This window comes from Euprymna scolopes, chromosome 24 (assembly GCF_053919585.1).
Source record: "Euprymna scolopes isolate OS-2025 chromosome 24, ASM5391958v1, whole genome shotgun sequence".
Lineage (NCBI taxonomy): Eukaryota > Metazoa > Mollusca > Cephalopoda > Sepiida > Sepiolidae > Euprymna > Euprymna scolopes.
In genome coordinates this window covers 38,016,238-38,041,237 of record NC_136505.1, presented here as the reverse complement: position 1 = coordinate 38,041,237, position 25,000 = coordinate 38,016,238, and the positions used below count along the sequence as shown (strand labels likewise).

Sequence of the window (25,000 nt, the reverse complement as noted above, 5' to 3'; positions counted from 1 at the left end):
ACTAATGAATTAATTTTATTCAAAAATTTTCACTACATAAATATATGCAAATAATAGGGGGGAAATAAGTTCAATCAAGCGACTGAACCCTTTCTAACTTTTTAGCTACAATATTTTAAGTCTAAAAAATTCTTATTTTTTACTTTACTAGAATATCTTGTTCTTTACTTTTCCAGGTTGAATTTCTTGTCCTTTACTTTTCCAAGTTTAATAAAATCTTAAGAATATTACTTTTCATGCGCGCATTTTTCCATATAATAATACATTGACTAGTACTGACAAAAGAGGTTATATTCGTAGACTATAAAATGGAAAATTAATTAAACGACGTTAAAATACGTGTAAGTTGAACAGATAAAAAGTAATTAATCGTATATACCCTCCATTCTCGCCGCTGAGTTTGTATTATAAGACGGGGCTTCTGTTTGAGAGATACGGAGAAACCTCATGTGGTCATTTCAGACATCCATAATTATACAAATATACGAGGGCGTGCAATAAGTAATGCCCCTGATCCACTTCCTATCGTCTGATCTAGCTGAAATTTTGCATATCCAATGATTTATATCTCTACGGGTTATGTGGCAAATTACAGCTCTGAACTAATTGTGGTTTCTGTTTTACAGGTGTTTAAAATGAATCAGCTTTGAAATGGAGCCTGTTGAATGTCGAGCAGTGATTCGGTTTTTGTATTTGAAAGGATGCACACCACAAGAGACTTTTGATGAAATGAAAGAAACTTATGGTGATAATGCCCCATTATATGACCTTGTAAAACGCTGGCATCGTTAATTCAAACATAGCCGGAAGTCTGTGGAAACAGCTCCCAGACCTGGTCGCACCCCGATATGCCATTCATGAGGCCGTCAAGTTGAGGCTGCCATTTTGAAAGATCGGCGCATTATTATTCACCAAATAGCCCAATATGTCAAGATTAGTACAGGGTCTGTGGAAACTATCATTCATGACCATTTGCATATGCATAAGGTGTCTGCCAGATGGATTCCCAGGTTGCTCACACCATTCCAGAAGCGAGAACGCGTCGAGTGCTCGAGGATGAATTTGGAGATGTGCCAAGAAGATGAGTCAAAGTTTTTCAAAAGACTGATTACACAGGATGAAACCTGGATCCATCAATATAACCCAGAGACCAAAGCCCAGTCAATGCAGTGGAAATATTTGGACTCATCACCTCCAAAGAAGGCAAGGGTGCAGCCCTCCTCTGGCAAGGAGATGCTCACAGTCTTTTGGGATCAGGACAGAGTAGTGATGACAGATTTCCTGGCAAAGGGTACCACAATTACAGGAGCCTATTATACTTAACTTTTGAGGAAATTAAGGGAAGCTATCAAAATCAAGAGGCGGGGCAAGATCAGCAAATGTACTCTCCTTTCGCAGGACAACGCTCCGGTCCACAACTCGCATGTCGCCAGATCAGAAGCACGGGTGTGTGATTATGAAATCCATCCCCATCCTCCCTACTCTCCTGACCTTGCACCCTCTGACTTTCACCTCTTCCCCAGCCATGAAGTTGTATTTGAAAGGGAAGAGTTTCCCAGATGATGCAGCCTTGATTTCTGAAGTCACGTCGTGGTTGGAGGTCCAACCTGGATGTTCTACAAAAACAGTCTCCAGAGCTGCACCAAATGATGGGAGAAATGCATAACTGTGGGTTGTTCCTATGTAGAGAAAGACTAATAACTGTGCCAAGTTTCGTTGCTCTACTTTTATGGGAAGTGGGTCAGGGGCATTACTTATTTCACGCCCCTCGTAATGTTAACAAACAAATGCTTGTAAAGTTATAATTTGGATCAGAATATTAAGACGCATTATTTTATTACACTTTTACTTATTATCTTTTTTATTTTACAGGATGAAAAAAATCAAGTCCTCATCACAAATGCTTGGCTGGTTATGGTAAGTACTATTTCACTCTTTCTTTATGTTGCATTGTTGGCTTTCGGAAAATGTCTGATAGCCTGATCGTGGGTAATTGCTAGTGTTTAATTAGTAGAAATAGTTTAATAATAAAAATGAATGAATGACAAAAAAGAAAGTTACTGAAGCGGATTATGTATTTAAAATAACATATTTATGTTTAACATTTTACAACAAAAGTGGATGTTTAGGGTAATAGTATCTAAACGAAAATAGGAATTTAAATAAACAATAAGTGATTTATTAATGACGTCCGAGAACCAATGAACGAAAGGACTTGAATAGATATACGCCGGGACAGTGAAAAGAGAAGAGAGATCAATTCAGTGTCCAATGCGTTAGTGAACGGTCGGGGGGGGGGTCTTGTACTCTGAGGCTAGGACTTGACGTCAATGGAAGTCCAAGGGTGCGAAATAACAAAATGTAGAGAAGTACGAAGTATGCCCAGCTCCGAGAAGGAGTCAAACATGGAAACAAATGATTATATCCAAATACAATTTATATTATGGCGTTTCCCTTTTCGGAGGAAAAAACATCTTTAATTGCAGGAAGCATGAAAGAGACTTTGTAAATGTATGTGTCTTTTGCTGGTGTCGCAACCGACAATGTTATTCGTCATCTTGTGAAGGAACTGTCTCATATATCATTGTCCTATTATATACACGTACGCACACTCAATAGATACGTAAATAAATGAACGGTAAAGGCATTACATAAACACTTTATATACATCATGTTATATAGACCCCATTATAAAAAGGAATTTTGCCGTATTATACAGCACAATCACGTTGACACACCGGTTCACGCCAGATCGCAGAAGTTAAGCAACGTTGAGCCTGGCCAGTAGCAGATAGGTGACCGTTTTGGGAAGGCAAGGAGCTGTATGTACTGCGAGGTAAAATACCAGATTCAGAAATTGGCGCCGTCCATTCTTCTCTCGAGGGAAGATGGGACTCTCTTAAGCCGTGGTAGGCACCTCGTCTAGTGATGGCGTCACGATAAAAAATAGCACTGCCGAAGCATCGCGTATTCAGCTACCGACAAGATTCGAATTACTCAACAAACTCGAGTAGTGAGTTCAATCTTGGCTACGGCCGCGCCGCATGGATAAATAGGAATAAAAGTTACTGAAAATACAACCCAAGACTTTTGATTATTTCCCTGGAATGATTCTTAATTGAAGCTTCCGGAATCCGTCACACCAAGACCCAAAAGTTGGACAAAGTATGTTTTCTTATTGTCCAGATATAAAACACCACACAATTTTGTTCCGTCCATTTGTAGTTTATGTGTTTGTTACATGTCTTTTAATATCATGTTATACATGCATCAAGTCACGCAATAGAGAAACATTACGGACTAGACGATCACAAACGCTAAAGACTATCGTATACATGGACACTTATATACACCCACAACAAACTGTAGATGGACGCAAAGACATTACTAGAGGATTAACAAAGACTTGGTCATAAACATACGCATGTTACACACATGCAATAGATAGATAAATATATGAATGTAAAATGCATTACATTAACACATTATATGCAATTTGTAATGCAATATACGCCCAGTATGCAACATATGCCGATTTGGTCATCCGTAAATATACATTCGGCAATACAACATATATTTAGGATCAACCCAACATCACGTTGAGAAATGTATACAAATAACCCCTAGTTATTAATCTTTCGTGAATTGGTGAGATCCCAGAAATCCCAATGTTTCGTGTGGCATTAAATATCATTTGCTATCAAATGAGAACAGTATCTATATTCGCTGAATTTAATCACTGGAGTTTTATGGATTTTCTTAAGTATAAATGACTTGGGATAATCAATTCAAATGTAATCACAAATAAAAAAATATCTCTGTGCTCGTTAGAAGCTCAACAGGAGGTTTGCATCTCTACTTTATTTTTATTTTGTTTTGGTGTAATTCTAAAATCTTTTCTAAGATCAAATAATTCTGCATAATCTACTTATCAAATAATTATTTCATATTATTGTTTCTTATGTTAATGCTTTTTCTGCATAAATTTCGTGTAAATGCATTAATAAGCCATAAAAAGAAATTGTTTTAGAATAAAGACACTTTTTCAATATTTTTCATTTCTTACACAACTTTACGATATATACAAAATAACAAACAGTATAGGATTTCATCACAAAAGACCTGAAGAATACCCGTGTAATATTTGTCAATGTTTAGTTAATACATTACAAATTAAAATATATTTAAGCGTATTTTACAACTTTTGTGCAATTCAAAAATGTTGTGTTTTTCAAGTTTAGATAATTCTGCATAATCTACAAATCAAACAATTATTTCACATCATTTTTTATGTAATTTGTTAATGCTTTTTCTGCATAAATTTCGTGTAATTCCATAATAATGTAATTATTTTAAAATAAAGGCGGTTTTCAATACTTTTCATTGCTTACACGTATATAAAAACTTTACAATATAAAAAGAAAACAGTATAGGTTTCATCAGAAAAGGATGAAGTAAAGATTGTCAATTCTGATTTCATACATTATGTATTTATCTGACTCGAAAGAATACGATCCGTGTGGACCCCATTAATCTTAAAGGTACCTTTATGCACACAGTCCACAAGGCATTAATAGAAACACAGTTGATCGCCAAAAAATCGTTGAGTCGATGTTTAAGTATAGTTTAACATAAAATATATCACATCAAAAATATTTCTAATGAAAATGAAATAACTCTCTGTTTACCTTGAAATTATCTGGCGTGTAAAAATATATTTGAATCGTCTATTGTACAGGATCTTCATTCGAACGGGAGGGGGCATATTGCTGATCTTTTAGAGCTACGCGGACCAAAATAAAAAAAATGACCTAGACATATTTTATATAAAAAAAACAGGTATAGAAGGTCCAGAGTGCATGATGACTCACTCGATGGTAAATCTATAAAACGAAAAAATTAAAAAAACATAGTCAGAAGTTGAAAGTCAGCGGTACACGCAAGTGGGATGTAGAGTGAAAAACAATCCGATTGGAAAAGTAATTGCAGAGCGAGAAGCAATCTGATTGGAGAAGAAATTCACTGTAGTTTCTATACACGGTTTGTATTTTCTTCCCAATGTTCCCTATTCTAACATGTGTTAACTAACATGAACACCCTTTTCTACAATTCATGACTAACATGCTGTTCCATTTAATGTCATAAGCAGCAAATTTTAGCTCGGCTGTAATAATAATAATTTTCTAATTTCTTTCTTTCCTCTGAAGAGAAACATTGCATTCTTTGAAACTCCGCGAAATAAGTATTTTTGAAAATTAATTTTGGCGTTTTCTATCGAACAATACATTTACTTGTTAATTTTAATTTACAGTTTTGATTTCTTTTCCTTATGAAAAGCTGTATTCCTTATTTGTATTGAGCTTTTTATATTTAGTTAGGATTAATATATTATATTGGTATATGAATAATACTATTTATATTAGTTTCTTTATTTTGTTAGGATTAATATATTATATTAATATATGAATAATATTATTTATATTAGTTTGAAGTTTACACTTGCTTTTAATAGGTAAACATTTTATTCCTATTGCTTTTATCTCCATACATAATACTTTGATTGTAGAAATTCCCCTATAGACCAAAGTACACTGCTTGCTCCAACAGATGCCACATACAAAGTAGTTATGTCTAGACTATTAGCCACTATATTATGTAACTTTTGAACGCCATCCTACAGACATTTATTCGTTATAGTAAAATCCTATATTCTAAGGGCGACATCATCACAGTTGCAACGATCTACAATGGAAGTAGTTGCTATTTTTTCCTACTAAATTAAAAGTAATCTTACCTCTCCCAGTTTACACCGGGAGTTAGTCTTCATTTGGGACAGATATGAGCTTGCGCTCTTATTATCTGACTCATATACTTATATACATAACATAATCTCTCCATTTCCCGAATCCGAAAATAAGGATTTCTCCCTTCACGTATTCCACCAAATCGAATTGGCTGAGAACTTACTACAAGAGGAAATCTTTACAAATTAAATAACATGGTCACATACATATTACCACATCGATTTCTTCTTTCTTTTTTACAAGCTAGATATATTTTTCTTTATTTTCTGAACATTAACTAACATTCTTTCTTTATACGCTGATCCCCCCAAAATAGAAAAACTAATTACGCGATTATTAACGTCGCGACCTCACTTTTGTGTGACTTGGAAGCCTTCAAACTAGCTAAAACGTTTGTCTTTTTCTTTTTCTAACAGTTACATAAACCTGACTAAAAAAAATTTTTATACGTTAAATGTAAAAAGAAAATACGATTACATTAAAAATAAAACATTGGTTCTCGGAAAGAAATTATGCCGGATAGACTTTTACAATGATTAAATTATTTCTGTTTCATAATTATAATTAAAAAAACATTGAACAATAAAAATAGCATGTTTGTTCAATTTGACAGTAAATAAACTTCTGTTTACATTAAGCGAGTTAACCGGTGTAACTCATACATGCTTCGTAATACGTACGCTTTAAATACGTTATTTCGTGACGTCGTAAGTTTGCCTTATTTTGCATATCCTTTTCCTTTTAGATTTGCACGCTTGAGCCTGTCTATTGTGGCTTTTTTCTTTTGCGCTCGTACGACTACTCACTGGTATTTACATTTTTAAGGGGGTTTCATAATTGTTTTCTCATGGCTCGTACGGGTAATAACTATTATTACATGTTTTGTTTTTAATTTTTAACGCAAATAGGTTAAAAACTAAAACAATTTGTGTTTGCCATATTCCTCGCGTACTTTAAACACTTATAACTAATATTAAATATTCTGTTTTTATTTTTACACGAAAATAGGTAAAAACACATTATAACTTGTTTTTGCCTATTTTCACTCAATTTTCTTTTCTTTTAGGTATATATATTGAAAAATGTCTGCGAGCAATAATTCTTTCATAATTATAAAAAAATCTGTTTTTGTTATCTAGCATTAAAATTAAAAAGGCTTACATTGCTTAAATTTATACAGTATTCTATATTGTTTTCAATAAATAATAATTGTTTTTTTTTATTTTGAGAATTATATTGTTTACAATAAATAATAATTGCTTTTTATTTTGAGAATTATATTGTTTACAATAAATAATAATTGTTTTTATTTTGAGAATTATATTGTTTACAATAAATAATAATTGTTTTTATTTTGAGCAAACTTTCTGTTTGTATTGTTTTTTTTCTGTTTATTTAAAACTATCAGTTTCTGAAATACCGTTTACATGTTTACATGGTAACGTACAGCTGACTACAGGAATTTTGTTCCTTGAAAGTGATAGATGATTCGAGAGTATTTTGCCACCTAAACTGCAGCCTTGGCAACAAAAATATCACACCCTGAACATTACCCTGAACCGTACCCTGCCCACCTAATTAGTACACACGAGATAAATAACATTGCAACCACCAAATTTTTTTGTTCGTTAATAGTATTTGCGTGTGGAAATCCTGAACGCGATTATCAAAGTTACATTTCGACCAAATGTTTTGATAACCCAACCCCAACTCACAAAATGGGGTGTATATTCCGAAAGCCGTTCTAAACATAGGGGGGTTGGGGTTGTCCATTCCGAAAGGCGTTATAATGAGGAGGTTGGGGGTATTTATTCCAAAAGCAGTTCTTAGCACAAGAAGGTTTGGGATCCGGCAACAACAAGAACAACAACCGTAATTTAATTTTTTGCGGTTTACAGGTCCAGCTAGTTGATTATATATATATATATATATATATATATATATATATATATATATATATATATATATATGTGTGTGTGTGTGTGTGTGTGTGTGTGTGTGTCAGTGTGTGTGTGCGCGCGCGTGTGTTTAGGTATTTAATAATTATTATCAATAATTATTTAATATATATATATATATATATATATATATAGGTATTTAATAATTATCATAGTACATAATTATATATATATATATATATATATATATATATATATATATATATATATATATATATATATATATATATATTACTAGCAAAAGTACCCGCCGTTGACTGGGTTCCAAAACAGCCTACAGAAAATGGACTCTGATTTATGAAAGTATGATAGGTTATGAAAAGGAAGGGTTGTAAAGAGATAGGTTCGAATTTGGGGGTATCAAAACCAAAACAAATAATGATGAAAGTAAAAATAATATAGATAAACCCCATAATTTATACCATACCTGTTCACACTGAAACACTTATCACAATATTTTATGGATATCTATTAACCTTGTTAAACTTTGTGACATATTTCCATTCTATAGAGGTCAGTCGCGAAGGCAGACCCCACAATTTTATTATACCATCCCTATTTAAGTTAAAGCATACTTATCAAAGTATTCGTATGTACATCTATATCAAGAACACTTGTAAACGTATTTTAAAAAATTTTAAGTTTTTTATTTCCATACTTTGTGGACCAGGCGCGAACGCAGACCTCCACAATTTTAATGAACCACCGTTCTGCCAGATCAAACATACCCCTTCCTGTGTCTCGATACATCTTCTATCATTATATATAATCAGTTTTTTAAAATCGTCAACCATACAGGAGCCTATTCGTGACCACACACACACACACACATTCAGCTTTATATATATATATATATATATATATATATATATATATATACACAAAACATTTTTTATCGTTTTAATCATCAGAGAAATCTTTCCAAACTAAAGCTATTTCTCAAGGTTTAATTTTACTAAATTCTGTAAGTTATCTATAATATGCAACCTTAACGCTAATACTAATCTGATTTTTAGTCGCGTGCAAGCGACTCTATTAATCACTCCGTCGGTCCGTCGGTCGGTCTCTCGGTCTGTCGGTTGGTCTGTCCGTAACACTTTTGTGCTTGGCCTTTTTGGTTAAGATCAAAGGTTTGTTGTTAATACATGCTGTTCTTAGCTTTTTAAGATTTTCTTGGCCTAAAGATAAAAGTGTAGTATCTCTTCCGGCAGATACCGCACGCAAAGACCATATGTGGCGGCAATCCCACATAAGACCTTGGTCAATGTAGGGAAAACCCTTCATACCAATTGTCACTATCCAGCTCCATTACTCCCCGGAGAGCTGGTCCCCATTTCCCCTTCACTCCTCACATTAAAAATCGGCCTTGTGCCTAATTTGCTCGGTGGGGGAGCAAATTAATATCAACCGCACATATAAGACCTTGGTCAATGTAGGGGCAACTCTTCATACCAATTGTCACTATCCAGCTCCCTTACTCCCCGGGGAGTTGGTCCCCATTTCCTCTTCACTCCTTAGATAAAAAATCGGCCTTGTGCCAAATTAGCTCGGTGGGGGAGAAAATAAATACCCTTTTGTTGGCCTTTTGGCCAAAATCAGTGTAGTAGTCTGTTCCGGCAGATACTGAAAGCAAAGACCATATGTGGGGGCAACCCCACATATAAGACCTTGGTCAATGTAGGGGCAACCCTTCATACCAATTGTCACTATCCAGCTCCCCTACTCCCCGGGGAGTTGGTCCCCATTTCCCCTTCACTCCTCACATTAAAAATCGGCTTTGTGTCTAATTTGCTCGGTGGGGGAGCAAATAAATACCCTTTTCTTGACCTTTTCGCCAAGATCAAATGTAGTATCTGTTCTTACTACATGCTGTACTTACGTTTTAACTTTGTGATATAAAGTGGGGGATCACTTTTATGTATTAATTTAATGTAAAATGATCATCCACTTTACAACCAGTCAGTCTCAAAGCCATTCAAGTAATTCTCCAGATCATTCAAGTTGTTTTTGAAAGATTCCAGTTATTTTTAAGCATTCACGTCGTTATTAAGGTCATTCAATTCATCCTTAAGTTCATTAAATTAATTCTTAATCATTTACTTTTTATTTATTTAAGTCATTTCAGCCCATTTTTCGGTCATTTTAGTTTATATTTAATAATTTCATGTCAATCCTACATTCACGCATTCATTCATTACACGAGAGCACACGACTAATGGCTATCGGCCTTGTTATATTTACCTAGCTGGTTGGTTTGTATGATTTTTTCAGTTGTGATCCATCAGTTGCTAAATTTGTCCATCATTTTTTTTCTTTGCAAAAGTCATCTACCGCGCATTGATAGTTTTGTTTTCCACTAAAATAATACAGATTTTTATTAATTCGGTGTGCCATTTCTTGAAACGAGGCGCATGTATTTTGTGGCCAAATGCAGATTCAAACTTTCATATACGTTCGCATCAATTCAAACCAAGCTGTACTGTCTGCTGTGCTTTAGCTTGTCCTAGGGATTGGAAGCTAGACGAAGATCTTCGCCCGGCAGGCATAAACTGATAAGTCTATAGTCGCTCTAATGCAAAACACACAACTATAAAAACGGTGAGTCGTTTAGTGGCGTCACTGAACACAATGGACCTCTCACTTGCAGTTGACGACCGTGTGCGCTACAGAAATCGATGAATATAACAACAAAGAATATCGTAGCAATAGTACATGAATCGAAAAACGTTAAAATTCTGACTCGCCAGGTTTTACAATGTTTTACGTCATCTCCATGCTGTCACAACATCTCTCCCAAGATTACGTGCTTATCCAAAAAAAAAAAAAAAAAAAAAAAAAAATCCAGTTACTAACAAACTAACTCGAACATAACTTAAAGTGATTCATTTTATTACGTTTAAATTAAACATTTTTTTTTAAATAGTAATTTTTATAGTAAAAATAATAAATAGCTAAATATTGATGACGACAATTCTATAATTCTATTCACCATATAATATTCCATTTCGGAACAATTTATTCTGACATGATTTGCATATGGTTGTCTGTGCGTGTGTGGTTGGTCGTATGCATGTATATATTCACCTCTATTATTATTGGGAAGGAGTGGATTTATTTGTAATTCATTCTTCTTCTTCTTAGGTGGTTTTAAGGTTTTTATGGCGTTTTTTTTTCATTGCTATTATACTATTCGTATACTAAAACACACGACATTAGAATTGATCCAATCCAGGAAGCCAGGAAGAGTTTGTGTGGAGTACAGCCACAATTTAAACAGTGTCTGAACACACACTTATGAAGAGTTGACTAGAGACCGATCACATTTGGTCGGGTCTGCGCGAGGAGGAATGTCTGATGTTGAAAGACCCGAAACATTCCCATGATCCTCGCCGAAGCATCACCGATGACACTCTCTAGCGTTCAATTATGGAACGTATAATTGAATATGATTGAACTTATTTCACTATTTCTCTTTCCTTCTTTCACTGGCTCTCTCTCTCTCTCTATCTATCTATATATATATATATATCAAATTGAAAAGCAAAAATGGTGTAAATATCACAAAACACAATTGCAACTGTTGTGTTTTAGGTTTATACAACTGGTTCTATGTATGTCTAGTGTATATAAGTTATACATGCTTCTCTAATCGATGCTCGTGTATCGTCTAGTGGTTAGAATCATAAACAACAGTTACTTTTCTTTGTATGTGGTGTGTTTGTACGTGTCGCTTACTAATCTAGTATCTATCTAACTAGCAACTCGTATCTTCAACTTTCTGTTACAGACTAACTCCTAATTCTGATTTCTCCTGGTATATGTGTCTCGAATGTCAGCTAGAGTGAACAATCTTGATTCTCACGCAAGCCGCATCATTGTTTACTAAGCCAAATTCCAAACTAGCTTTGTTTATGCTTTTCCTCTATTCATATCATTTTTCCTTGAGCCACAATTACCTAGTTGAATATTTAACATAAATATATTTCTTTGAAAACATGTTTCTGAATATCTTTTAATTAACGTAAATAATTTAACAATTAATCAAAATAATCGGCCTGCCCCTTTGGCACTACTCGCCATAACATAACACAGATACTACGTTATATTAGCCAAAGGGTCACCACATAACACAGCTACTCTTCCGATTTGTTCGGATCTATGTAATCATTAGCGCTATGATAACAGCATATTCTTTTCATTGTTTTGCCTCTCGAGTATATATCCGACACAGAAAAAATTAATCAACCGAGAACAACACCACTCTACATGAAAACATATAATATATCAATGGATATATATCTGAGAATCAAAACAAGGGAAAGAATATGCTGTTGTCATAGCCTTAGTAATCATGTCCATATTCATTTTATATTTTTTTAAAAAAGTAATGAGTTCATATTCTTCTGATGAATCAGAGCAGAAAAGTTAAATTGACATAATAATTATTCTCAAATACTCACCCATCCGGTACTGGCCAGGCTCAACGTTGCTTAACTTCAGCGTTCTAACGAGAAACAGAGTACCGTATGATCCCCAACTACAATTTTATAAGCGACGTCACATAGAGAAATGAGAGAGAGTGGCACTGGTCATTTCCAGCAGTAACAAATTACACATTTTTAAAATAATTTTTTCACTGAATTTAAGAAAAACATAAATGCAAAATAAAACAAATACACATACACGCTACTAAAAGTCTAAAGTGAAAAGAATTGACAAGATGAGACTAGTAGTCCGAAAATCGTGAAAGAGTTGGGGAAAGGGGCGTTCAATATAAGTGTCTTTTCGTCTGGAAAAAAATCATGGCGTCTGATCGGCGACAATCTCCTCTATATATGCTGATTAGATCAAGAATTGATAAAGACCGGTGTGAATCGAGATCTCGTTTTATCAGGTCGATGTAAAAGTTTTTATCGATTAAAAATTTCATCTTGAAAAAAAAAAAAAAAAAAACCCTGTGATTTGGAAAATCTTAATCGATAACAATAACGACCTTTCCTCTCTGCATACCGTGATTCCATCCGTAAACGCAACTATAACTATCACGCATGTAAAATTATTTAGGTTTCGATGTGAAATATGAATCCAACATATGTTCAATATCCTCTTGACCTAAGATCCTCTAAATAGTTTTGTAATCATCGAAATGATAATCTGAAAGATGTAGGTCAGATGCAGATGGGACAAGGTTTCTCCACCAAATTCAGAGGTTTTTGGTCAGTAGTCCTCTGTGAACATGAGCATTATAACGATGAAAGATGGCTCATATTCTGTTGACTATAGAAGGTTGTTTTCGCATCAACATGGATGAGAATATTGTTATAATTTGATAATCTTAAAGAAAAATGTTCTAAATTAATCATGGTGATATGTTTCAGTACTAACAATATGCATGAAGTAAGTAACATTAGTTTAAAATACCCTTTCCAAAAAATTCGGCAAAACATTTTTCACCAGCCTGATACGACGGAAACGACCGGCGCTACATCGTTCAAAGATTCGAAAGCAAAACGGAGGACATCAAAATATTTTTGTATATTTATTAATGTCCGAACTGCTGTTTTGATAATATGTGGTAAAATTTAGCTCATAATTTAACGGCATTTTAACTCCGTTGCGTGACGATATTCCATTAATCGAGCCGCCATTAATTATAGAAAAAAAACCTTTTAATGAAACCAATTTTTACATCATGATAGTTAAAAGCGTGAGCAAAAAGGCCTCAAATATGATACGTTAGTAGATATGGTATAGTATCTTTGTAAAATCACGTTACGTCCAACATTTGTCCCATACCTTTCCTTCCCCTTTCATCCTCTTGTTCTGCTTATATTGTTTCTTGTATTAGCAATCACAGAAAGCGCAGTTGTGTTAAATTCGTACAATAAACCACTTATCTAATGGTTTATGACAAGCATTTCCTGACATTATAGTTGAAGATGATTATGTCAGGAAGTTAGATTGTTTTTTTTTTAATTCCGTTTGCTCTTAAGCACACGAGAGAAGAAATGAAAGTTCTATTTAGTCGAAGTAACAGCAAAATTCATGGCTGTTGAAGCTTCACAAGAAAGAACGAGAAATTTAATTTCAGTCGAACGCCTTCTATTGAAACAAAGTGGAAGTAAAAAAAAAATGAGCAACGTCTATCATGTAGAAAACGGTGGTAGAGAACGAGCTAGATCATTCCTACTAGATTGCCAAGTCAGTGTTTTATTTTATTAAATTGGTATGCTGTGAACGACCCCCCAGATGCCGCAGCAATAATCTACTTGACGACATTTCATCTTGGTATATTTGTATTCAAAGCTTTGTTCACGTAACATCAAATTATATGTATATATATATACATATATATATGTAGGTTGGCCCATAAGTCACTTTACAGTTTTAAAATGAATCAAATTTTTCTTAAATGAGTGTATTTAATTAATTCTTTTTTTTTTACACACTTTAGAGTATGGAAATTTGTTCTGACTTAATTACGAAAGATAATGTATATAAAGTAGCCTCCATTCTCGGCTTCGCAAACTTTTGCTATGACAGTTCTTAACATCAGAGGTTGTAGGAAAATAATTTCCTGTCATATGTTTGCCTTAAATTCATACATGGTTCGAGGCTTATTTGCACAAACTTTGTCTTTAAGATATTCCGAAAGTCAAAAGTCTGGTATTGTCAAATCAAGAGAAAGTGGAGGCCATTCAAAATCGGATATCCAAGCTAAATAGACCACACACAAAGAATTATGGTCCACCAGAGGTCAAATGGGCCTTTGTTCTATAAGTGTATGCCCATTGGCTGATAGGAAGGGCGCAGTGGATAATAGAAAGCTGATTGGCTAACTAAAATCTCAATAGAAGGTGCGTATATAAAAACGACAGACAACCACAAAATTCGCGCATAAGCCTGAAGAATCCTAGAGTGGATGAAACGCGGAATATTCAGTGTAGCTTAATCGCCATATATATTTAATAAATTACTAACTAGCTCTACCTACGTATTGAGCACTTTTAAAGTAAATACTTAAAGTTTACGCATAAATTTATACTTTTGTATATTAATTTTTTGTGAGTAAATGAAGTAGTTATATATATATATATTCTTATTTGTAGTATTCTGAATTTTATTGGGTTTATATAATATAGTAATCGCTCATGTATCAATAAATTTTAAGCCCAAAAGAGATGACTTTTATTTTCATTTTTCTGTAAGACAATTAACAACGGAATAATGCTGTAATAAAAACATGCGACTGACAGAAAGAAAAAAGAAGCTGTTTAAAATGAGTCCTTCTTTATTTCTGTTATCGGAAGGTCTGATGATACTTAAACACGAGAGGGCTCTTCAGGCTGAATGTTCATCAGCAGACTAGTCGGGGCTTGGAACACAAAACTCCACTGGCTTAATGTTCATCGGAAAATCAGTCTTGGCTTGAAACGTGAGATAACGCCTAGCTGAATTTTGATCGGAAGACCAGTCGGAACTTGAAACATAGAAAGTCTCTCTGGCTGCATGGTTTCCCTATACACTAAGCGTAAAGCAAGGAGGAGCCTTTTGCATGAAACGGTGGTTAATCAAAGACATGTCAGAAATATATTAGCAGCAAAGTCAATTAAATTCAATTAACAGGTGTCAGGCACAATCTTGGATTTCCTCGATATTTTTCCTTTCTTTAAGAACGGACGCAACGAAAAAAAAATTACCTAACCTCAGATAGCCAGCCAGAGTTCACAGAGAAAGTGTTAATTCAGACATACATGTGTAAATAGTTCATAGAAGACAGACAATCCTGAGTCTTTCCAAGTAGAGTTCATCCGACAGCGGTCCTCGCGCAAAACACGGTTAGAGTCCGACATAGTGGGTGTCAGCTGACCCTTGTGGCAACAAATACAGTCTGATAAGATTATTCAATCAAACTCCGGCGGATCTTTGCCTACATCACTCGAGTGTCTTCTGCTATAGTGGCCGACATCTTCCACCCGAATCGCGCGCGACCCTGGCAACATCATTACTATATATTGGGTACAATATTATATTCATGTGAGACTAACCGTAGCCCTCGGTGCAAGAGGGTCCGTGTGTGCCTGGCGTGCGGGGTGGTGGCTGATCCTGTGGTCGGGGCAGCGGAAGAAAGAGTTCCAAGATGGCGCCTGCCTGCTTTTATTAGAGACGGAATCTCGTGTGGGTGGACCCAAGTTCTCTAGCGATCGGTGTAGTTTTGGAGAAAGATGGGGCCGTAGTTGAGGATGCCTGCTGGCTGCGACCGGCGAATGATGCTGCCCATATCAACCTGGCAGAACTCGACGCTGTAATAAAGGGCATTAACCTGGCACTTCAATGGGAAGTGAAGAAACTGCGTGTGCACACTGACTCACTTTGCGTGCACCACTGGGTGTCGGACACACTCACGAGCAAGGCCAGGGCACGCACCAAGGCAGCCAGCGAAATGCTGATAAGACGGAGGCTGGAGACTGTGAAAAAACTGGTGACGGAGTACAACCTGTCCGTAGACGTAGTGCTCGTCACCTCGGACTACAACCTCGCCGACAAGCTCACTCGGGTACCACGGAGATGGTATGAGGCTATGAAGAAAGAAGCTAAGCCTTTGCCTCTGTGTGCTGCCTCCGTCGAGGAGGACGAAATCAGGAAGATAGATCACGACAGTGGGCACCCCGGAGTACAACGGACCTACTACTTTGTGAAGTTGGCTAGACCATCAATACCAAAAAGCGCAGGAAGAGCAGTGGTCAGGGAGTGCCAAACGTGCCAGTCCATCGACCCTGCCCCAGCCAGATGGCGGAAAGGACAGCTGGGAGTGGACGCGACCTGGAGTCGGTTGGGTATAGATATAACCCACTACGGCAGCCAACACTTCCTCACGCTGATAGACTGCGGGCCAACGAGGTTCGCGATTTGGCGCCAATTAGCGAGGCAGGATTCCACCAGTGTCATCCACGAATTGAAATCCATATTCTACGAAAGGGGGCAACCTGAGGAGATCCTCACGGATAACGACACGGCGTTCTGCAGCAGGGAATTCAGGCGTTTTATGGACAACTGGGGGATCCGCCTTCGACACCGATGCGCGTATGTGCCGAGCGGCAACGGCATAGCGGAGCGGTGCCACCGAACCGTGAAGAGGATCGCGGCAAGGAAGAAGTGTACGATCGCGGAGGCGGTTTACAGATACAACACAACGCCTAAGGACGCCGTGACTGGCGGCAGTGCGCCCGCTGATGCGATTCATCACTACCACGTGCGCGTCAAGGACGTTGAAGTGTGTCTACCCGACCAACGAGAACCCCAGGGGACGTACCAAGTGGGAGACACCGTCTGGGTGCGGGTCACCGGCGTCATCAGTGAACAGGCCATACTAGTCGATGATACTCCGCGCCACGTAAGGGATGTCCGGCCCGCTCTAAGCGCTGACCAATCGGCGAGCAGTGGAAGTAGCGAGTCATCCGATGATGAGCGATGGATCCAACCCGTGCCCCACGAACCTGGTGACTCAACTGCGAGCAGTGGAAGGAGCGAGTCATCCGACGATGAGCGATGTATCCAACATGTGCCCCACGAACCTGATGACTCAACTGCGGGCTCTAATGCTGATGCTGATGCTTCCGATGCCACTTCTGAGAGCTCCGATCAGGAAGTCCCGGCAATACCCCTCCGCAGGAGTGCTCGAATCAAACGGCCACGTCCGCCGTGTCACGTATGTGATCTGGAGACCAGGGGGGAGTGTGAGACTAACCGTAGCCCTCGGCGCAAGAGGGTCCGTGTGTGCCTGGCGTGCGGGGTGGTGGCTGATCCTGTGGTCGGGGCAGCGGAAGAAAGAGTTCCAAGATGGCGCCTGCCTGCTTTTATTAGAGACGGAATCTCGCAGGATCGCGCGAGATCTCGCGGGGATGCAAATTAGCTAGGCCATCTTGAGGAATAAAAATCGGTCCATTGGAGGTGCGAGGCAGTCGGGTTCTGACGTTCGTGGCGATCAGTACAGTGACCGTTGGGTTCCGTTAGTGACCGTTGGGTTCCGTTTCTATTCGTGCAGTCAGCTGAGCTTTGTTAATTACCTTCGCGCCGTGGCTGTCATTGTTTGTTGGTTCGCTGTGTGTTGCCGTGGTTCTTCAGTGAAACGCTTCGTCGCCCACGACGAGACTCCCCGTCTCCTACACGTCGGAAACTACACAAGATACTCTTACAATTCAATAGAGATTTGGCTCTATAGTAATATGTACGAAATTTGCATAAGTTAAAATATCACATAATTTACGACCGGGCAACGCCGGGCGTACGCTATCATGTATTGGGTACAATATAATAATCGAGAAAAGATTGGCTCTATAATAATAACTACGAAGTCTGCATAAATTAACACATCGTATTTCATCATATTTTACAATTAGGCACATTTGCCCGGCCTGCTATTGTATATATATATATATATATATATATATATATATATATATATATATATATATATATATATATATATAATTTAAAGGAGATTAGAATAATAGTCTAAAGAGCTAAGTGTATTTTAATGTAATAGTGAAATTACTAGTTTAATTAAAATACAGGAAATGCTCGTTGTAATTTAGATATATAATAAGCTCGATAGTTAAATGTCCTAGAGCTAATTCAATATTAAGTAATGTGATTTATAATTTAAAAGTTTTAAAATTTTTTAAATTTAACAATCAAAATTTAATTAAATTAAAAATCAGTTTCATAAGAAGGAACAACAACAAAGTCAATTATCTGTACGATCGTTTCGGAAATCCGTGCTTTTTATTTGTGGTATACATGAAGTCACGTAGAATAATTATACATAGTTTTTTTGGTAAGCACGGTCTCCTCATCAGCAAATTTAGGAGGATTTCTATTGATAAATCAGCACTAAATAAAATAAATAACGATGCAAAATCATTTTAACTAAACTTAAAATAGATAAATACACAGAAATAACGGTACCAGGTACCCCGAGATTTACTTTAAAAGACCACAAACACAGCTTCAATATCAACCCTACTATTAGACTCATTTGCCCCTCGAAATCAGATATAGGACTGGTTAGTAAAAACATATTAGATAGAATTATCCCCAAAATTAAATCCATAATAAAATACCCACTATGGCAATCTTCAAACCAAGTAATCGACTGGTTTTCTAATATTCAAAATAAAAATAATATTAAATTTCTTTCTTTTGACATTGAATCATATTACTAATCTATATCACCTATCCTACTAAATAAATCTCTATTAATGGCACGAAAATTAACTAATATAACTCAAGACGAAACTAAACTAATACTTATAGCTAGACAGTCTTTAATAACATTTGATAATAAATATTGGACCAGGAAAAATACCCCTAACCACTTCAACATTTTAATGGGATCGACGGACTCGACTCAGGTCACTGATCTAGTTGGCCTTTTCCTTTTAAATGAAATACATTGTATACTCCATAAACAATTCAAACTTGAAGGAGGGCTATATAGAGATGATGCACTTTTCATAACGAATTCTACTAATAAAAATTATGAAAATGCAATTAAAGCTCTACATAAATTATTTAAAAATTATGGACTTAGTATAAAAATCGACCCTAATAAAAAAATTGTTAATTTCTTAGACATAACCTTAAATCTTGAAAATTCTACCTTTGAACCATACCATAAACCTAACCAATCACTTCTATATGTCCACAATCAATCAAACCACCCTAAATCAATATTAAAATCAATAGTTCCCAATATCGCTCTAAGAATTTCTAGACTGTCTTCTACTAAATCAATATTTACCAAAAATGAAAAATACTTTTATGAAGCCCTTAAAAACTCTGGATATAATTCACAAATTAAATTCATAAATGAAAATGATAGAAACATAAACTGCATTAAAAATAAACCTATTAAGAGCGTAATAACATATAATATGGCAATGTCTTCCCGTATACGAGTTAAGAAAAATAACCAGGAGACAAAAAAAGATAAAACCAAACTACAAATATTAGATAATAATATAAATAAACAACAAACTAAAACCCGCAAACGTAAGAATAGACACAAGGAGATCCTATGGTTCAACCCCCCGTATTCCAAAAACCTAGAAACAAACATAGCTAGAGAATTTTTTAAAATATTAGATAAGAACTTTAAAGCCCCCCATAGATATAATAAGATTTTCAATAAGAACACAATTAAAGTCTCTTACTCTACTATGCCTAACCTTCATCAGAAAATAATTAGCTCTAATAATAATAAAATTAATAAACTACAAAATGCAACTATACAAAATACATCGGACTGTAACTGTAGAAGAAAAAATAAATGTCCCCTACAAGGCTCATGTAAAATTAAAAATGTTATCTATAGCTGCACAGTATCAAAAACTCCAAATATACAAGAACCTATAAACAGCCATAACTCAACTACCAGATTAAATAATAACACCAACTTAAATCAATCTACCGATCAATTATTAACCAACCCACCACATTATAATCCAACAATAGACCTAACGGAAAATAATCATAATAATCAAGAGGTAATATATATTGGTTCCACATCTGGCCCAATAAAACATAGAATTTCAACGCACAAACATTCTTTTAAAAATAACTCTCTATCAAACCAAACTACTCTATCCAACTATATTTGGCAACTAAAAAATAGCAATATTTCTTTCAACTTAAAATGGCAAATAATTGAGACTTGCAAATCATATAAACCAGGAGATAAATTTTGTACATTATGTACAAAAGAAACCCTAAAAATTTTAAAATATGAAGATATAAAAAGCACAACCAAACTAGTAAATTCAAGACACGAGCTTCTATCGTGTAATCATAAACGTTGGTTTGAATTTAATAAATGTAAACCACCTTAAATTATTAAAAATTACTCATTAGTAAAAATAGATTTTTTTTTTTTTTTTTTTAATAAATTAAGTTAAACCAATTACCGCCCTTAGACTCGTAAATCAAATAATAAATAAAGCCATGACAATTATCTCCCCTTAAAAACTTGCAAAAAAAAAAAAAAAAAAAACTCTCTCTCTATAGATATTAACTGTAGCGTCTCTAAATCAAAATACACTAACGGAAACAATTTACTGCACGAGCGTCGCCCTTTTAAAATTCATCATTCAATAAAATAAAAAGCTATAGCAAACATCTAAATGACTACTTTAAATACAGTTCCTGATTTCAAAAAAAGAAAAACCAAAAGGTAATTATATATCTATATATTTTTAAATCAAATTTATTATGTAAATTCAAAAATATATTTTTTTTTCTACTCATTTCTATCTCTAACCTATACAAATTTTCTTATTAATTTTCTTATAAATTTTATATCCAAACCTTTTACTTCAATTTTTCAGATTCATCTGCCTTACTTTTAATGCTAGGTTTATTTTTGGTGTCTTTTCAATTCAATAGAAATCCTCCTAAATTTGCTGATGAGGAGACCGTGCTTACCAAAAAAACTATGTATAATTATTCTACGTGACTTCATGTATACCACAAATAAAAAGCACGGATTTCCGAAACGATCGTACAGATAATTGACTTTGTTGTTGTTCCTTCTTATGAAACTGATTTTTAATTTAATTAAATTTTGATTGTTAAATTTAAAACATTTTAAAACTTTTAAATTATAAATCACATTACTTAATATATATATATATATATATATATATATATATATATATAAAGCAAGTCACCAGTTAGGTTGATTATAGGATTGTAATTTGACGATTAGATGGACAGATTTTTCGCGAGAGAGGAACTTGTGCAAATTGGTATATCTATACGTTATTGACAGATTGATAAACAACAGTCAGCATATAAGTATGAAGCTACGTAAGGTTATCGATTTGCGGCCGGACGGATCGAAAAGGTTTGTTATCAGATTAGTTTATCAAAAATATTAGAACACTTTATAATTTACTTATAGAAATTGTTTCATATAAAATAGGTGGTGAGCCAGAGTTCAAACTAGGGGGGAACCCGTATATTCTTCTGGAAGACCTTATTATGTACATACGAAATAGATATTCTGCATTGACGAAAACATGTATTGAAAATCAAAGCATATATGAATACAGACGAGATCAAGTTTTTCTGACAGTAGTGGCCATTTTTATAAGAAAAAGAATTGCTCAATAAAGAAGAAAGATCACTACTTGTTGATTTCAGAGTAATCGTTTATTCATTTATGACTTGTTGACTAGGGTATGGTTTTGTTACGTGGTGGGTGTTATGATTAAGATGGCGTATATATTTGTATTGTTGTTGTTCGTCTTAGTGAGAGTCTTAGTGAGATATTAGAGTCTTAGGAGTGTTCATGTTGTTGAGTGTTCATATGTCTTAGGATGTTCATGTTGGTCTTAGTGTCTTAGAGGTTCATGTTATGTGATAGCATATTGGAGACATAAACAGGGTATATATAAAGAGACAGATAGTTCTGTATATATGAGAGACAGGATACATATAAAGAGAGAGATATACAGTTCTTATATATATAATAGACAGTGTACATGTTACTAAAATAGTCTACGGCATGTAATACACAATGAGAGGAGATTTGATAAATAGATAGACCGAGAGTGCGTTTGACATTTACATTGACAGTTGTACATTTTTATAAACACAAAGTTCATATTAATATTTGTGAATATCTTGATAGATATAGCGAGAGATAGTGCGTTTTACATTTACGTTTTGACAGCTGTGCATATAATATAAACACGTTACCTTTCTCGTTGTAATGATGAACACAGAAGACGCAGATACAAAACCACATGATGATACGTTTATTTCTTCTTCAACCGGTCGGACATGATTTTGTATTTCAGGGATTCAAAGTTGTTACATGGTTATCTCTAAACCTCCCTCGCTTTCAGAGGGTGCCGAGAATCGGTCTGAACCTCTCTGCTTCTTTGATCTGACTGATCTAACTCTCCCTAACTAACTTCGAACTCTTTCCTATATTGAGAACTTACATGTATGTCTGGTCAACGTGACTGTAACTCACGTGTTATCAACATGCGCGATTTGCACGTTATTGAAACCATTTCTGACGACCAGGAAATTTCCCATTCTCTATGTTGTTTTACAAACGAATTTAACCTAGTACTCTAATTCTGTAACCCATATTTTATTATGCATTCTTTCTAAGAATGTGAATAGTTTCCAGCCAAATTTGTATTTATCAAATATTTTAACAGAATCAACAATTTACTGGACATTCCATTTATAATAACATTCTGTATTTATTTTAACTTATGCTTTGAATTCTCAATTCCAAATCTAGCTTCGCAAGTTCGAATCCTTGACTATCCTATTTCATATTTTCATTTAACCAATTCCCTATTTTTTTGCTTACATGAAAAGGGGACAGCTCTTATCATGTAACAGTTTTAATTCTGTGCAGTTTTGGGACGTTCATACCGGGTCTTCTTATTTTAAGAAATAATTGGGTTATTGCTAATCGCCTGTAGCGCCCAGATCAGGGAATGCTGACAGGGCTATCCCGGAATGTTTTAAGGGTCAGAGTACTTTTCCTCCAGAGCGCTAGCTCTTCAACTCTTACTTTTCGACCTTTTAATGACAACGCACTCTGTTTTGAAGATGAAAGTTTAAATTGGTAAAAACTTTTACACCAACCAGATATTAAATATCTGTCTGTCTCAATTTTTTATTATACAGTTGTACTATGTCCTAATATTTAATTTAATATACTATTCCAGTTACCTTAATGGCATACCTCCATCTTCATTAGAACACATTCATTCGTCGTGAAACCATCCCCCAGGCATTATCCCCTCATTTTTATAGAAGTGTAGTGTAGTATCTGTCATGTAGGCATTACACCATCATCTCAAACTTTTCTTCAGAAAGGTTACTGTAGTATCTGTTCTGTTGTTATGAGATCCTCCTCCCAGGCATTACCTGTCTTTTTTGAGAACTACTGGAGTAGCATTTCTTCTGATTTTATGCTAATATCCTCTCAGCCATTCAATTTTATATTAGGTCTGGTGCTATCCAATAAGGTTGTCTAAAGATACTGGCTCTCTAACCTAAAATGCAACAAACGGTGATGTTATTGTAACGAAACGCGGCGCCCTTAGTATAACATAGCGCGTGTTAGAAAATCAGTAGCAGCCTATGATAGTTGACTAGCGAAAATATTAGCCGCAACAGCCGCTTTGCACATATGCAAATTATTTAAGTATGCACGTACTGACGTCACGGGAAGTTGGAGATAAAAAAGAAAAGGGAGACAGAAAAGACAGCACGTGGTCGAGCAAAGGAAGTGATCGGACGTATTTTTATTCTTGGATAGCAAGAGAGAAAATGCGCCGCGTACTCGAAAATGCGGAGAGGCAAATGACGATAAAGACACGTGCGTAAAAGAGCGTCTCGATAAGTCTGTTCGACACCTAAATGATATTTCGAAACACAGTGAAGTGCGTTGTCGGAAATTACTGGAATAAATTGTATTCACCTAGAAAAAATATTGGGCCGTATTTTTAAGTCGTTTTTTGTTTGTTTATTTCTGCAACGGTACCAGACAATGTGTGGGTTCGAGAGGTTTGATATGTAAAGACACGTTATAAGAGTAACTGCTATCATACTTTGTTTTGTATTTTCCTTTGAAAAACTTACCCATTTTCTGCAAAGCAAAAAATATAAATAAAAACAGAAACAATAATTTTTATAAATAGAATCAAAGACTATGCATAAATATTTGAAGATATAAATAATTTGAAGCATACATACATGCATATATATATATATATTATATATATATATATATATATATATTATATATATATACGAAGCTGTTTGTAAATAAACAAGCAGCTCGTAAAAGCACGTAAGTATCTAGTTAGATGGACATTTGAGGAAATTCTTTGCGAGCACCGATCCCCTGGGCCGGAGGGTAAAACTGCCGACTATCAACTCGATAGTTGTATATTCAATCCCTGGATAGGGAAAGGCACGGTATGTGGATGTCTGTCTGTCTGTCTACCTGTCTGTCTCTCTCTCTCTTATATATATATATATATATATATATATATATATATATATATATATATATATATATATATATACAGTCCTGGTCAAAATCGTAAGACCACTTAAGAAAGTAAGCGTTTACGCATATAATCGAATTTTTAATCAAACAAATGGTTGAAACCATTGCCAAAAGGGAAAGTATGATGGAAA

General features: G+C 35.2%; 1 protein-coding gene across 1 annotated transcript in view; it reads left to right on the top strand.

Moving 5' to 3' along the window:
* The window catches only part of LOC145246656 (neuronal acetylcholine receptor subunit alpha-10-like), a 613,590-nt gene that overhangs the window by 384,683 nt on the left and 203,907 nt on the right, over nucleotides 1-25,000 (top strand). Inside the window, exon 2 of the mRNA XM_080108364.1 lies at nucleotides 1,873-1,917. Within this exon, the coding sequence (XP_079964490.1) occupies nucleotides 1,873-1,917 (45 nt within the window). The remainder of the gene's footprint in view (nucleotides 1-1,872; nucleotides 1,918-25,000) is intronic.